Raw genomic sequence first — 16,343 nt, forward strand, 5'->3', positions numbered from 1 at the left:
AACCTCTTAAACATATTTCTTGTGTCTCTACTCTCACCCCACACTGGTCACCCTGTACCCCCCTGCCCCCACCCGATTTGTCACCCTGTACCCCCTGCCTAGGGATGGTCCAAACAGAGTTCGGTTCGGGCTCGTACGAACCCGAACCCTCGGTAATTATTCCCGCTGTCTGCTCGCTCCGTGGAGCGGGCGGATCCAGCGGGAGGACCGCCTGGAAAACTGGGATACAGCCATAGCCATAGGCTGTATCCCAGTTTTCAGGGCGTTACTCCCGCTGGATCCGACCGCTCCACGGAGCGGGCAGACAGCGGGAATCTGCTGCCGAGCGTTCGGGTTCATATGAACCCGAACCTTGGCAGGTTCGGACCATCCCTACCCCACCCCAGACTGGTCACCCTGTACCCTCTTCTCTTAACCAATTGTCCTGCCTGTGTGGGGGTTTTGCAGTTCCATTCCAGTGAAGTTAATTGTAGTATCATACAGAACTCAGGACAGGGATGGTGCTGTATTTGAAAGAACGTGCTTTTTCTAATCCTGTATAATCACTTTAACCATTTTTGCAGGACACAATTTGCAAAACGGAAAAAGAAATAATGTAAAAGATTCGTACGGCTACATAGATCCCCCAGAGCTATCGTTAGAGTATGACTTTGTGGTATCAGAGGGTGGTATTGGCTAACTATCCATAATATAGATGCATAGAAGACTGTCTGCAGAAAGAAACCACCTAGTCCACCTGTATATTATGTCCTTTCTCATCTTCGGATAGATATATTTCTATCCCAGGCAGGTTACATTCAGTTATTGTGGATTTACCTCTGACAGGAAGTAGAAAATAGAATTACAGAGGTGTTGTCTCATCAACTCCTAGGCTCCTCCCTCTCCCGAGACAACACATTATCCTATGATGTAACAGGAGGCTTGGCTTTATCAATTGGGTGTGCAGTCTAACATGGTATTGTTGCCACAGAAATTTAGAAGGCTTTGCTGGTTCTGGTCTCTGAGTGCTTTCCCTACCTTCAAGTGATATTACCATCTCCGACCAGCCCCTCCAGACTAAGTTAGAGGAAAAGAACATTGTTTAGAGCATGCTGCCTTGTGATGAATGATGCCCAAGAGCAGACAGGGGATAAATGCAGCAGGGCCTGCAGCCTTCGTGTATGTCTGCTATGAGAAGAAATGTTCTGCAACAGCTCTGGGCAAGGAGCTGGCAAGTGTGTTGTTAGGTAGGGTGGGAGGACTCTGATGCATTGCTTTCCCCTGGCACTTCATTCTGGAGAATGGTAGCACTGAGAAACTAGAAGTGCAGAACTAAAACAAATCACATAACCAATGCTCAGTTTATTTTTTTTTACCAATATACCCCTTTAACAAAGGCTGGGTGTCCTTTAGGAGTAAATCACAGCAACATTCTGATGAGGCCTACCATCCTTAAAGATGCAGTGCAGTTTGTTTTTATTCCCTGCTGCAGGCTGACATGTATACTTACTGGACTGATGATCGGTTTCCCAAGTGACGTCTTCACTGGGTGTCTCGCAGCTAAGTAGGCCAAAAGTCAGACTCTAATACATCTCTACAAGAACACTCTCAGAGACATATGCATTGGAGACCCTGACTTCCAGTCTTCAAAATCAAGCACCACTTCTTTAAACCTAGGGAAGCTTACATATGTTAAGAAGCAGATAATCAGTGTAAGAACATAGAGGCTTGCAATACAAGGGGTATTGTGAGCCGCTATATGATGTTCTACCAACCACATGTAGTTGGACATTGTAGAAACGGACCTATTTTGTATTGGTGGTGAGCTGGACTGACCTTAGGGGCCAGCAAAGATATCTGTGTAGTTCCATGAAGACTGTGACATACAGTGAGAAATAAGTGCAAGGAGTAGGTGAGCACAATACAAATGTAAATAATGCATGTTAAGTTTTCGCAAAACAGTCTAGATTTAAAGGGGTATTCCACTCAAACATAACTTGATATGTTGCTGCCCATGGTGAGACTAACAATTCCTTATATACTTATTCTCCTTCCCCAGTTCTGAGCTGCTGCTTTCCGCTTTAGACGCAAACATCAGTGTGTGAGCCTCTCTCCCCCCTCCTGAGACAGCTGATGTAAACAAGTCCCTGGCCGGCTGTATCTGCAACTTTGTAGCTTCTTTGTAATGCTGGAAGGGTTAAAGGACAACTCCCGCGGGACCCCAAAAAAAAAAAAAACACAGATACACACAGACACCATACTCACCATCTCTCCGGTGACGATCGCCACTCGATCCGCCCGCCGTCCGCCTCTCCGTCGCCGCCTTCCGCCATCCAGCGATGTCTCCAACTTCCGGGTCCAGGGGATGGAAAAGGCTACCAGTGCGCTTGCGCACCGGCAGCCTTTTCATTGGCTGGAGCGCATCACATGGCTTCCAGCAAGCTCAGCCAATCAGGGCTGAGCAAGCTGGAAGCCATGTGATGCGCTCCAGCCAATGAAAAGGCTGCTGGTGCGCATGTGCACCAGCAGCCTTTTCATCCCCATTCACTTTGCATGAAGACGCCGAGGAGGAAGAAGACCCGGACCGCCCCTCGGCTCTGACGTCGTCGTCACCAGATGCCGCCCCGGAGAAGAGGACCGTGACGATCGTAATAGGTAATGTATACATTCCATAACTTCCGGGGTGGGGGGTCGGGTATTTAACCACATTACAAAGTTATATAACTTTGTAATGTGTGTTAAATGAGCAAAAAAAAAATTTTGTGGGAGTTGTCCTTTAATCACAGTGAGTTCTTCAGCAACTTGACCTCTCAGATTAGCCTTCCCAGCATTACAAAGAAGCTACAATGTTGCAGATAAAGCCTGCCAGGGACTTGTTAACATCAGCCGCCTCAGAAGGGAGATGAAAGGGAGGGGGGGGGGAAATCAGAAAGGCTCACACACGGATGTTTGTGTCTTCAGCAGAAAGCAGCAGCTCAGAACTGGGGGAAGGAGACTGAATAGATAATAGATATTCTTGAGTGGAATAACCCTTTAACTCTTATGTACTTTTAAGGTTTTTTTTACAAGAAACCTCCATGTTGGACTAATAGTCTTGGTTTCAAGAGCCAGACAGGACGACCAACAGCCAAATCCTAGGTTACCAGAAGTATGGCATTTAATTGAAAAGTTACATGTTCCTGTTTGTGCCTCTCAATCAGATGAAGGTTCTGCACCACATAGTGTATACCCTACACGGCCCATGTCACACAATAACAATGACAAGGTTACTTCTAAAATAAAACAAAATGTTTATTCCAAGCAAAGTTGACGCACACAAATGATTCAGTAGTTATTGCCGTAAAAATTAATTAAATAAAAAGATGGGATAAATTAAACGAGACAGGGAAAAGCAAAAAGGGAAGAACTGCAGAGATTGGAACCACAAAAATATGTAACATCCGCATGCAAAAGCTACAGGGAGGAGAAGAAGAAACAAAAATACGGAGGGGCAAGTATCTTGGATTACTTTTGAATGGAGACCACACTCTTCCATCCTTGAGACATCGGACGAGTGTCATGATGCAGATTCAGGAAACTTCAACGATCTAACCAGGGAGACATTGCCAATGACCTTTAGGAATCTCAAGTCTTTCTTGGTTAAGGAGAAGTTGCCAGAACCTAGCTGTGTGTGCGGTGTACGCCTGAAGTCGGAGACGCCGGTTCCTGGAGACCGTGGGTTCTTCTGCATCAGTGTCTTAGGACAATTACAATACTTTATACAAGATGGTCTTACAAAACCCTGTGTATATACTGCAACTATGAAATCTCCTTTCAAGTCCCAAACGTTAAGGAACCAAGGTATTGTTAATGCAAAAGGAGTCATTAAAAATGCCCAAGGTTTTTGCTTAAAAACAAAACACAACATTCACTTATTCAACCTCTATATACTATGTTCACATGTCTCAAAGCATAATTTAGGGTTGAGATATTACAGCGTTCTTCACACATAACCCAGATACAGTATGATTCATCAGATGTGGCAACTTCTATACTAGGCAGTCATCACAGACATCAATACCGACAAGTGTATACTGAATATTGACATAAATATCCCTCCAAGAAAGAGCCCTTCGGAGAAATAAGGACAGTCTAAGTTTTGATCTACAGTTCAAAGATACATGTATAATCCCTATGGAGGAGCGGACAAGAGTTCCTGTCACTATACAAAAAAAACAAACAAACAAAAAAAAACAAAAAAAAAACACGTCCTAGAGATACCTCAAAAATGTTGATTGGAAAAGTCTGGGTGCTGAAACCCCCACTGATCATCACATTGAGCAGGAAGCATAAGCTGAGCACTTCACTCCCCACCATACTGTGAACTCCATCTCTCTGAAGACGAGGGGCTCTGTAGACTTACAATGGAGAAGAGAAGCACCAACAATCATGAACACTCAGACCCCGACTCTTGACGCTTTTCTAGGAAGTCTTTTTTTATTTATTTATTTTTTTTATACCATTTAATACCTAACTAATAACTGAATTTATACACCTTATACACTATATTTCCAAGGTTCTTGGTAACTGAAGCCCTTATTCCTTTATGTTAGATATGTACCAGTTTGTAACTATCACTAGAGGTTAGTCGATTCACCATTCTTAAATCCTGGACTATCTGACAGAGGCAAAAACAGGGGCAATTTAAGAACTAAACCGTGTCAGCAATGCCATGGTCATAACGCATGCAGCCAGCCAGACGCCACTGAAAGCTTCAGACAAATTCTGCGTCCTCCAGAATGTTGGTTCAACACAACATCTTTCTTCTACCCCATCTGGGTAACAAACCCCCTCTTATCCCATCCATGTTGTAAACTGTTATGGTGATATAAATACATTTTCAACATGTCAAACTCTTAGATCGGTTGAGCGAGAACCCCCTGGAGCGTGCAGCTCCATTATGTGTCTATGGAACTTATCGCGAGCCTGAGAGTGAAGTACACTGCTTACGGCTAACAATCAAAAGGGGCCTAAGCACTGAGACCCTGGCCGATGTAAACTCTTGACACGTCAAAAGTTTATGTAAAATTACATTACCTCTTTAGGCAAAAGGTTTGCTGGGATATCACATTTCTTATATACAGGAACTTTAAAGCACAGGCTGACAGTATGGACTTGGACAAGGAAAACAAAACGGTACTGGAAATGTTTGTATTCAGAACAGATCGTTCCCTTGGCAGCAGCATCACAGGACCAAGTGAGAATCTACAACACTGACATGGAATAACGCAATACCAGCAGTCGATATGTATAGAGGGTAAGTTACCACCGCCACAATAACGGGAAACTCTGGCCTGTAGTAACGAGGCTGTCTGCCAGCATTAAAGGCACAATGCTACTGCTCGAGGACAATGCGGTCTCTCTCCTGTTTATGTTGGCACGGTCCGCTATTCTTCCAATGAAATGTCTAAGACCTGGGTTCAACTTCCTGCTTGAAAGGTGGGACGAGAAAAACAATGCAAGGACTAGGACGTATAATGCGGCATATAGCAGGATACTAGAATTCCCTTTTGTCCAATGGGCTACAAACACAACGAAAGGGAGTCGGACATGTCAAACCTTGTACACAAATAAGACTGAATGGTAAATCGACGTTTTGCTGAAGACTTTGGACTTTTGGCACAAGCTCCATCTTGAAGATAGAAAAGATTTAGTAGAGACAGAAATAAGGGATTAATCCTAATACACTGCAGGGGTAGGGGAAGAAGGGAGACATCAACTTTTAGTCGAGGGCAGTAGATCAGATACAGGAAATATTTTCTAATGCAGCTGCCCAACAGAAAAATACTTCCTCATCATAGGCACTTAATTTTGTTAATTCTTACAGTATTTTTGAAAGAATAAAAAAAAATAAAATAAAAATCAAACAGAGTATACAAAAACAAACCAATATCCTGCATAGAAAATGCTTGTAATTTTGGCACAGCTTCCCTTAAATGTGAAATTACAAGGCGTCAGAAGGATGTTAAGAACATCAAATTACTTAGATTTTTTTTCCTTGGGTGTAATGTTAAGAGCACTTTGAGACTACATAGAAGTGTTCATATTAATTCCAAAAAATAAAAGGCCACCGCTGTGGAAGAATCGATTAGCTCTTGAAATAGCATGGCACAGGCACGGACAAGTCCTCACTTCCTCGGCCCTTTCCCTACTGCAAAAATCAACATTAGTTAAGACGTTTTCAATAAACCTCCCCACTAACAATATGCCTTGCACATTAGAAACCTGAACTGCTGTAACAGGGAGCATCAATGAGCTTCACCGGGTTGCCCCTCAATGTAAGCGACACAGGCACACCGCCCCAAGACAGTGGCGGATCCAGGCACAGGGTCAGCGAATGGAATATAAAGGAGCCAGTGAGAGATAAAAGCTCAGGCACTGGCGTGAGAGTTATTCAAGTATCAAGAAAAAAAAAGGCCAGAAAACAAGAGCAGGTGTCTTCAGAGGGTGCAGACGTATAAAATTATTCCCATAATGCAGTCGAAATCCCAAAAAAGATGTGGATTGAAAAAAAAAAAAAAAGGCCACAAACAGTATTTTCCTTCTTTCAGGAAGAAAGATGCACAGCATGGGGGGGCGCCACGTCCTCCACTCAGTACTTTCACGGCCACAAGGAGAGAACGTGAATCTCTGGTCTGTGTTTTCTCCGACGGACGCTGGTTTTGATCGTTGTCTCAGCTCCCGATGAGCGGAGGAGGAGGAGGAGTGGCACTTATAAAATGTTAGGAGGGTTAACAGGGCAGAGGGCATACTGGAGGAAGGTCTTCACTAGATGTTAACGGTTGCCTTTCATAGCTTCTTTTGCAGCAAGGATCAAAGGAGTCAGGCTGGACAGTGGTTTTGCAAGTTTTAAGAACGGATGCTGCGAGAAAGAATAAGCATAACTATGTTTAGAGACACAAAAAAAGCATTCAATGATATTCTCCTTACCATTTATATCAGCGATTACCAGAACCCTTGGATAGATTTGTATTTTTATTTAGCTTTTGTTTGCAACCGAACGATTAAAGTCATACTAACTGCTACACGCAGGACAATACACCGAGAAAGCAGTAAAAATCAAGTAAAGGTATGTCAAACAGGACCGAATGGTAATCCTTTCCCCAAGGCTCAATGGTCAATAATGCCTTGTTCTGTAATGATGCACTTCACCAGCAGAGAGCAGTGCAGCACAGGTTCTAATCACCCAACAGCAAAGGGGATGGGAATAACTAGGAGTGGATCCTCAAGGCCCTGGAGCAGCACTCAGGTCTGCTTTAATGGTACTTGCACTTTAGCAACATGGAGTTTGTTAGTCTAGTTGTACCCTTGTGAGAAGTGAAAAAAAACTCAAATAAGATATGTGTGTGTGTCTCTGTCTGTGTGAATACCATAATATAAAATACACAAGTTTATGCAGTCAGCCGTGTTGTTAACCTAGTGGAAAGATGCCTTTATTTGCCATGAGCGAAGATTATACACAGTCATAGGTGTGGGATAAGCCACAGCGGCATACCCTCAGCTCCGAGCATGGAGGCCTGTACTTCAATCAGGGACAGCAGGGAAGACGCCACTGCAGCTCAGCACGGCTTGGTTATAAGTATACAAACAACCATGACAGTAAGCGGTAGTCTTTAAGGATGCGTTCACACAAACAGGACCCGCAGCAGATTTGATGTCGCAGATATCAATGTAACTAAATAACTGAACATAGCATCAAATCTGCTTCAGATTCTGTATATGTGAACGCATCCTTAATCTCTCTAGGCCCTCTCTGCTGGGGTCTGAAGCTTCCTACCCTGCACAGAGCTGACAGATTACCTTTAAAATGCGGTGTGAAACGAAGGGGGGGGGGGGGGGGGGGGGGGGGGGGGGGGGGGGGAGAGGAATATAACATTTGTTTTACTAACCTGTAAGAGGTCTCTTGCTGATCCTCTCTTTTCTACATCCATCTCCAAAGAACGATTCAGGAAATCACGGAAGATTGGAGAAAGTTTTTCAGGGTTCTGCAGTTCTGGGGTGCCATTAGTAGCAATCAAATACAAAGCCTAAGGAGGGAGAATAGTAAAAAGAAACATATGAACCTCTAGATGGTCAGGGGACAAGGCAAAACACACAAGACAGCTTGCCAGATGCCCGAATGACAAATCTAGCCCGCTACCTTTGCTAGGGAACCTGGGTTCATTATCTTACTGAAAGAAAAAAATTTTTTTGCTATCAATTTAGAAAAGCAAAAAAAAAAAAAAAAAAAAAAAAAAAAAAAAAAATACTATATAGTTTTTCTAAACTCTAAGGGGGAGATTTATGAAAGGGTGTAAATATACACCTGGTGTAAACTGCCCACTGCAACCAATCACATCTCTTATGTTCTACCAGAGCTGAAAGCTGAGCTGTGATTGGCTGCTGTGGGCAGTTTACACCAGGTGTATATTTACACCCTTTCATAAATCCCCCCCTAACGGTCCTATTACACGGGCCAATGGGGGCCCGATCAATAATGTAAACGAGCGCTGATCTGCTAGTTTACTGGGTCTATTCCATGGCCCGATAAATGTTTAGTGAGGGCTGCAGCGACCGATGTCCTTGCAGCCCTTGTTTAAACACCATACTTACCAAAGCATGTTGCAGGTCTTCTCCTGCGCTCCTTCTCCCTTCCGGTCCCGCGAGCAGCAACAGCTTCGGAGCGGCCTGTCCAAGCTGACAGACCGCTCAGCCAGTCAATGGCCGCGGCAGTCCTGGCCAGTGATTGGCTGAGCGGTCTGTTAGCTTGAACAGGCCGCACCGAAGCTGCTGCTGCTGCTGCGCGCTGGACCGGGAGGAAGGAGCAGCGCAGGAGAAGACCTGCAACATGCTTAGGTAAGTATGCTGCTTGTGAAATCGTTGGTCGCCCGCTGCACTTCGCTATTCCATGCAGCGATGCGCGGTCATTGCCCGATGATTTTAGGTTTAACCCTAAATAAACGATCAGCTGATAACACGATCGGCTGATCGTTGTCTCTATTCCACAGAGCGATAATCGCTCCGTGGAATAGGCCCCTAAGAATTAAGGATAGATGACAGTAACCCAATGTGAACGGCCAACACATTTAAAGCTGATCTTCTGTATCATCATTACCATGGTGTAAAAATAGAACACTTACCCTTAGGGGATTCTCATTGAGATAAGGTGGTTCTCCTTCCACCATTTCAATAGCCATAATTCCCAGTGACCATATGTCTACTTTGGGACCATATGCTTTCCTGGTTACCACTTCAGGTGCCATCCAGTATGGTGTCCCCACCATGGTGCTACGCTTGCTTTGCTCAGGGGTGATCTGAGCACAGAAACCAAAGTCGGCTGAAGACGACAAAAACAAGAAAAGGTTTTCAGGTTGCTGAAAACTCAAGAGGTTCATTATAATTCTGCCGAGAAGCAGTGGATCAGTGTATAGCATATGGATGTGTGGCCAAGTCTACGCTCCACAGAATTACATGATAATAGAATGAACTGTGATTCTGATGACTATATAGATATAAGCAATGGGAAAAGCCTATTTCAAGTGCTGAGCTGTAGTGTTTACTGCTGGATTTTTAGGGTAGATTGGATGTCTTTTATCCCATGTTCATGCTGCCTGTTCTGGCATTGGATATTTCCTTTACAATGTTCATAGTGTGGGGTAAATAACATCTTTTCATAGCCTGGTCATTTACATTGCAGCACACTGTCAAGCTGCCCGCACAGACTTGACTGCCATGTCAATACAAGGGTTATAGGATTATTGACGGTGGTCATGCACAGCTCTCGTTGATCCTCATCAATCTTAGACCCTGAAGGGAGCAGCAATGTATATGCTTGACCGCAATTCCATGAAAACTAGGGGCACTTTATTTTCTGGATTTGGGGAAAACCCCCAGTATATAATACTCTGCGACATACTCACTTAGTTTGACAGAGCCATCCATTCCTAGAAGTACGTTATCACTCTTGATGTCTCGATGAATAACCTGGTTGGCATGCAGGAACTCCAGAGCTTGCAAACACTAAGGGCAGAATGTAACAATGTGGATAAAAGAATAAATGATGCGTTGTATTATTTGGTTAGAAAGAGGGCAAGAAATAAAGGGAGAGTGGCTAAGGCTTTAAACAAAGAGTCTTCACTGTAACACTGTCTTCTGTTTTTATATCACAACTATTATTTTCTTTGTTCCAGATAGAAGCAGTCATGTATAGTAAAGAAAACCAGCTAAATAATAATTGTGGTATTTTTTTTTCCTTTTTTCTCCGCGTTACTAGTACAAACAAGTAGTAAAGGTAGAAACATTGGCTTCTTATATGCAACTGGGTACATAAAAATAAAATTTCCAACTAATAGCATGTATTAGGCAACGTAAACAAATGTGAGACCTGCTGCCCTGGCTGTACTTCCATAAGACGCTGTTAGTTATATATTCCAGGTCAGATGTGCGGTCTTCTCAGGACGTTCGGCACAATGTACGTACCTCTCTACATACAGCAGCTATCTGTGCTTCGTCCATGCAGGTTTCTGTTACAACATCAGTGAGCGAGCCACCGGCTAAGTACTCCATCACAACAAAGAGCTCATCGCCAACCAGGAAGCTGCAAGAGACGCATTGTATGAGGTCAGGGCCAAGAGGTTACTGGGAACAGAGTGGCAATGGTAATACCACATTTATCTACAGTCCTGTACATGGTCAGTTAAGTTTTACAAGGCCTTACCATACATCCATATTTAAAACAGAGGCCACACTTACATTACATTTGACGCACCACAAGTAGCAATACCGGCAAAGACATACTTTGACATACATCACAGTGGGCCAATTTATAGTCTATGTAATGACCCTATACTTTTTTTCCCTTCTGTGGGACTCCAAAGTGTGCAGCACTCTTTCTGCCGGTATCCACAAATTGGAGATGCAGTCCAAGATCATAACGTGAATGGGGGCACGCAAGGTAATTCATTAGGTGGGACAATACAACGGCCATTATACTAGTATTGGGTTGTATGTTCCAAAGTATTCACAACACAGCAACAAGGTTTTTTGGGACTACATTGCCAAATACCCATACTGATCAGCCCCCCCCCTTCTGATATTTAAAATCTATCCTACCTATAATGTTTTCACTGGCTCGTGGATAGGTTAATAACCGCAACAATAGTGTTTTTTTTTCTACTTTTGGATGTGTAGTATAATAAGAGGATCAATTGCACAAGGTTATAGGCTTGTTTGATAAATGTCACCTTGTGTGTAACAGAACCTGCACCACAACACCATAAAGGTGTTATACAACACAGCCTGCACCTACAGTGTACAACACTAATCCATAAAATGTCAATTTCTTTTTTTTTTTTTTTCCCCCTTAACAAAAGTGCAATCAGATTATTTTATTACCTGTCCAGGAAGTTTACAATATTCGGGTTCTTCAGCTCCTTCATCACAAGAATTTCATTTATGATCAGTTCTTTCTTGGGCTGCTTCTGAAGGTTTATTTGTTTAATGGCAACCTGCAAGAAAAGTAGAACACATCGTCAAAATAAACAATGTTTACAGAATATCCCAATAAAAAAATATCGAAACATAACCTCTACAAAACATAGTGCTACAAGCCACAAAAACCCAGACTGAACTATACTATACACAAGAGTGTGACTGAGTTAGGTCTTACCTCTTGACCAGTGGCTACATCGATAGCAGTAAAGACAGTTCCAGAGGCCCTAAAAAGACAAGCAAAATATAATACAGTCATGGAGAAATCAGCCTGTATTGGATAAATTGGATATTAGTTCAGTAACATCTTGGGGTTAAACCCCTTTAAGAGAGGACCTGTAGCCAACCACTAAAAAAATAAGATTTTACTGTCATGAAAAAGGAGAACGGGAGGGGAGGTTAACTGTAGAGATGTGTAATCGGGGCACCCCAAGATATTTCATGTTAGCAAAATCTCTAACATTTAGTGAGTGGGCTACAATGCCTCTTTAAGGCCTTACAATTATACATCTATAGCATATATTCACAGGATAAAAAGTCGGATGATACGTTTGAGATCAACAATCAGACATTTCTGATCTGCCCTATGAACGACTGAACTAAAGAAGGAAGGTATAACTGAAGACACTTACCCCTGACCGATCTTTTCATATCTGGTGTATTTCTTCTTTGGGTCACCTATGCTCACTATCGTTCCTAAGAAAGAAAAAAAAAAAAGGGATTGTGAGAAATGCATTAGAGTCACATTCTGGATCTCTGTTTTGAATTTTCTTATCAATGTGAACAAGAGGATTTTATACAGGTGAGGATACTTGGTATCCTATACAATGCTGGTAAGAAAAAAACAAAAACACAACATTTTTAAAGCAGATGGCATAAGGTGGCTGTCTTTTCTCAACCTGCTTGGATCTTGTTGTTTTATGGTAATGTAAGGGAAATAATAAATATATATATATTTTTGTTATTTTAACAAAAATATATTTACATTATTACTACTTATCCAGATAGATCCGGTTTGTGTTTTAAAAGGAAAAAATAAACCCCCCACACACATTATATAACATGAGTAATGTAACTTACGTAGTTTCTCCATGATCTCATCATCACTCATCTTTGTCTTCTTTTTCTGTTTGTCTGCATTCCTTGCTGCACTGTCAGCATCTCCAGCAGGGGGTGGTATTGGGTCAATTACAGATCGTGTGTACATCTTTAAGAAAACAAGAGAGCACAGTCAGTGTCATATTTCTTACTTCTCCAAAGACACCAAATGTCTTCACCCTCCACTCCCTGTCAGACATTTGTATGCCAGTTAAAACATCTATTCTCACATCCATAGTATAATATGATGGCACGCTCTTGTACCTGCTCACATTTACAGAGTAGAGGTGGCTGCATGTGAATGTGGTTTTCCCTATAGAGGCCTTTAGGACCTCTGTTCACATTTATGGCATTGCATGTGGGTTATGCTATAAATGCTTTAGGCCATGTTCACATGACCGATATTCAGAACGGAAACTGTAAGAATTCAATATCTCATTGTTTTCATTAAGAATCCATATCACTGTTCAGATGACCCAGATATTTCCATGTAAGGATTTAAAGACTTAAAGGGGTCACCTAGGATTAGAAACACACAGCTAGTTTCTTAAAAAAAAACAAAAAAAAAAAAAAAAAACAGCATCACACTCGTCCTGAGGTTGTGCGTGGTATGACAGCTCTGCAGCATTCACTTCAATAGAACGGAGCTGCAATACCACACTCACCCTTATGACAGGTGTGGCACTGTTTTTTTTTTTAGATTGTGGGTACAGAGTCGCTTTAAAGTGCCTCTCTGCTTGATTTTCTTTCCTTTTCAGCTTTTGTTTCAAGCATCTTGCCAATCATTCAGTAGGGCAAGAAAAGAATAAGGGAAAGTTGCATAAATACTCTCAAGTCCCTCAATATTGTGTCTTTTCCCTTTAAATAAAAGTTGCATAAAAAAATATCATATTTTGTGTTTCCATGAGAATTCCTACCGATTTTGTATGCTCAGGTCTCGGAGCAATAACTGGAGGTGCAGAATCATCATCGTCATCATCATCTGTTGCTCTTGTAGGTTCAGATCCTTTAGCATTTGGCTAAAATAAAGAAATAAATTATTATTATTATACTAATGACCCTCTTCACACCTAAATAATTTATTATGAGGGTACGTGCTTCTGAGGAATAGGGCATATACGCAGGTTGTGTGATAGGGATGCTGCAGTCTTCAGAAAATTATATATTTGTACAGAATTCTCATTCTTTAGGCTCCAGGGTCCTGTAAGATGGCCCTATATGTGGCTGTATATGGCCCTTACAAGGCAGGATCAATTGTGCGGTGGGGCTGCATGAATGCCTAATTGGTGTGGCTATTAAATGCATTGTTATCAGCCGCACATGTCCTGCCGATAATGATGACTTCACCGGCTACACAAAAGAGCAAATCAGCAAACGAGTGAGTTGGCCAGCGATCATCTGACGAGCGAGCAAATTATCGGTAAATTATTCCTAGGAGTTCTCATTAACGATAATTGGCCCGTGTAAAAGAGCCTCATGAGGCAAGTCCCCCCCCTCATACTATGAGACACTGACACTCACATGTCTGTTTTTCTCATAAAAGAGATACATTATTTTATGATCTGCCCTCTAAACATAGATGCTTCCCCCTACTCCATACTATGACCTACTTATATCTCAAACACAGAAGGGAGTGGGGGAGCAGAGAAGGCTTTGTGCGTAGTGGAGTAGTGTGCTGTTGGACCTATATCAAAAGCAGCAGTACAGTCGGCTATGTACAGGAGCAGCACAGGCTCCACATCAGCTTTAAAAGTTTTAAATGTTGCTTCAATTGTTCGGAAGTAGCGATGAACTTTCAGTTCAGGTTGGCACTAACCTGAGCAATTGTCATTTGAATCCCACTGCTTGAAGAAGGTGGAAGCAGCCTGAGGACTGGCTGGAATCCATGGATATGGCTATGCATGCTTTCTAGGCAGTCCTCAGGCTGCAACCACCTTCTCCAAGCAGCATGATTCACATGAGAATCTTTCAGATTAGTGGGAACCCCAACTTTTGGCAAGTTAACTTGTCTCTATTAAGAAACAAATTAAAAAATAAATCTAAAATGTATATATAGGCTTTAATGTAACATTCCTTGAGATACATGACGAGCTCAGAGAAGTAAGCAGAATATACTGATACTTACTGCGGGTGACACGCCGGAAGGGAGGCCATCTTTATCTAAAGAAAAATAAAACACACAAAGCATGTAAAGTGTAGTTACAATAATGCCACATTTCATGAGCTACTAATTTGGTTGTATGGGGGGAAAAAAAAAGCTCAATTTACCTGGTGCCGAAAAGCTAAGGTATTTCTGTTTAGCTGTGTCCTTTGAGTCGTAGAATTTCAGCACATCCAGCACAGCCTGAGGATTCTTCTTCTGTTCCAGCTTGGTAATGTTTGAGGTCTGCAGCAACCGTGCCCATTGCTCTGGCATACCCTGTAGAAGACCGCACACTTAGTTACACTCTGAATAGTGAAATAGTATCTTGTATTCTGTTTTTATTAAAAGCAAGGGGAATCGCTTATGCAGAAAAATGACAATAAATGAAAGTATATTGCTTGTGCATCTTTTTTTTTTTTTTTTTTGTACCTTAGCCTTTATTGTATCCGTAATTCTGGACCTGTAATTACGGTCAAATTTAGGGCACACTGCCATAATTGCGAAACAGTTTCACCTGTAGACATCTATGGGAGTGTCCGTAATTTTTTTGTGGAAGAAGGGTTCGGGGGAAAAAAAAACAAAAAAAAAAACACGAATTACGGATGCACAAGGAACATATTTTTGCAGATTGCGGACATAGGGGGAGATTTATCAAACATGGTGTGAAGTGAAACTGGATTCCACCTTTCATTCCTCACAGACTCTTTGGAAAATGAAAAGAGGAATCTGATTGGTTGCAAGGGGCAACCAAGTCAGTTTCACTTTGCACCATGCTTGATAAATCTCCCCCATAGTATATGGTCCTTAAAAACTACTGAACATGTGAAGGAGACCTTACTTGGGCTAAGAGGGGAATTACTGGCATGGCAAAGAGGGGAATTAAATTTGCTCCAAACTGGGGTATAATGTTTAAAATTTTTGATTTGGGCTAACTGCTTAGCATGCAATGTGCTTGTTCGCACTCACTAATAGTACCAAAAGCAGAGGAGGAGAAAGGCTCAGGGAGGTGCTTCCTCTCCCTGCCATCTTCTTGTTGCAGGACGACTATAGACTCTATAGAATGCGTTTCCTGCAGTGAATAGATGGCGGGGTGAAAAAGCATTCAGCATTTTTTTTTTTTTTTTTTAAAAAGACAGTCACATACATCACAGACTGCATGATAGGCTGAGCAGGGAGAAGTGCACACCTAAGCTCTTCTCCCCTAGTTCATTGCAGGACACAGATTCTATCATAAGCCTGCAAAGCCATCTCCTATTGCAAGATTGGATAAAAACTTCTGATAGGTCTCAAGTTTTTTGTTTTTTTTTAAATGACAGACCATCATAGCTGTCATGTCTCTATCTTCCAATAGATCCCATTGGCTAACAATGGGGCAGTCAGGTTACCATTATTGATGAATACCAATACAGCGCTGCAGGTTATATGATTAACATCAAAACATGAATGGAAACCCAATGTAATGGAGAGTGACGCTTATGTAGAGAGAGCCTTATGCTTTTGATAGGGCTAGGTTCACACTGCGTTTTTGCAGTCCATTTTTTGGGGATTTGTGTACATCAGTTTTGCTCAGTTTTTCCATTGACTTCCATTATAAAAAAGGAACCTTTTTTTAAAT

General features: G+C 42.2%; 1 protein-coding gene across 3 annotated transcripts in view; it reads right to left on the reverse strand.

Annotated features, from left to right (window-relative positions):
• Positions 1-6,187: 6,187 nt before the first annotated feature.
• The window catches only part of PAK2 (p21 (RAC1) activated kinase 2), a 42,050-nt gene continuing 31,894 nt past the window's right edge, over positions 6,188-16,343 (reverse strand). For all 3 annotated transcript variants that reach the window (XM_069975624.1, XM_069975623.1, XM_069975622.1), the window contains exons 4-15: positions 14,854-15,004; positions 14,711-14,745; positions 13,503-13,604; positions 12,568-12,694; positions 12,120-12,183; positions 11,666-11,714; positions 11,392-11,504; positions 10,477-10,594; positions 9,918-10,017; positions 9,138-9,334; positions 7,908-8,045; positions 6,188-6,880 (exon numbers count right to left, since the gene is read on the reverse strand). In XM_069975624.1, coding sequence (XP_069831725.1) covers positions 6,794-6,880; positions 7,908-8,045; positions 9,138-9,334; positions 9,918-10,017; positions 10,477-10,594; positions 11,392-11,504; positions 11,666-11,714; positions 12,120-12,183; positions 12,568-12,694; positions 13,503-13,604; positions 14,711-14,745; positions 14,854-15,004 — 1,281 coding nt within the window. In that variant the 3' untranslated portion in view covers positions 6,188-6,793. The remainder of the gene's footprint in view (positions 6,881-7,907; positions 8,046-9,137; positions 9,335-9,917; positions 10,018-10,476; positions 10,595-11,391; positions 11,505-11,665; positions 11,715-12,119; positions 12,184-12,567; positions 12,695-13,502; positions 13,605-14,710; positions 14,746-14,853; positions 15,005-16,343) is intronic.

Source organism: Dendropsophus ebraccatus, chromosome 6 (genome assembly GCF_027789765.1).
Source record: "Dendropsophus ebraccatus isolate aDenEbr1 chromosome 6, aDenEbr1.pat, whole genome shotgun sequence".
Lineage (NCBI taxonomy): Eukaryota > Metazoa > Chordata > Amphibia > Anura > Hylidae > Dendropsophus > Dendropsophus ebraccatus.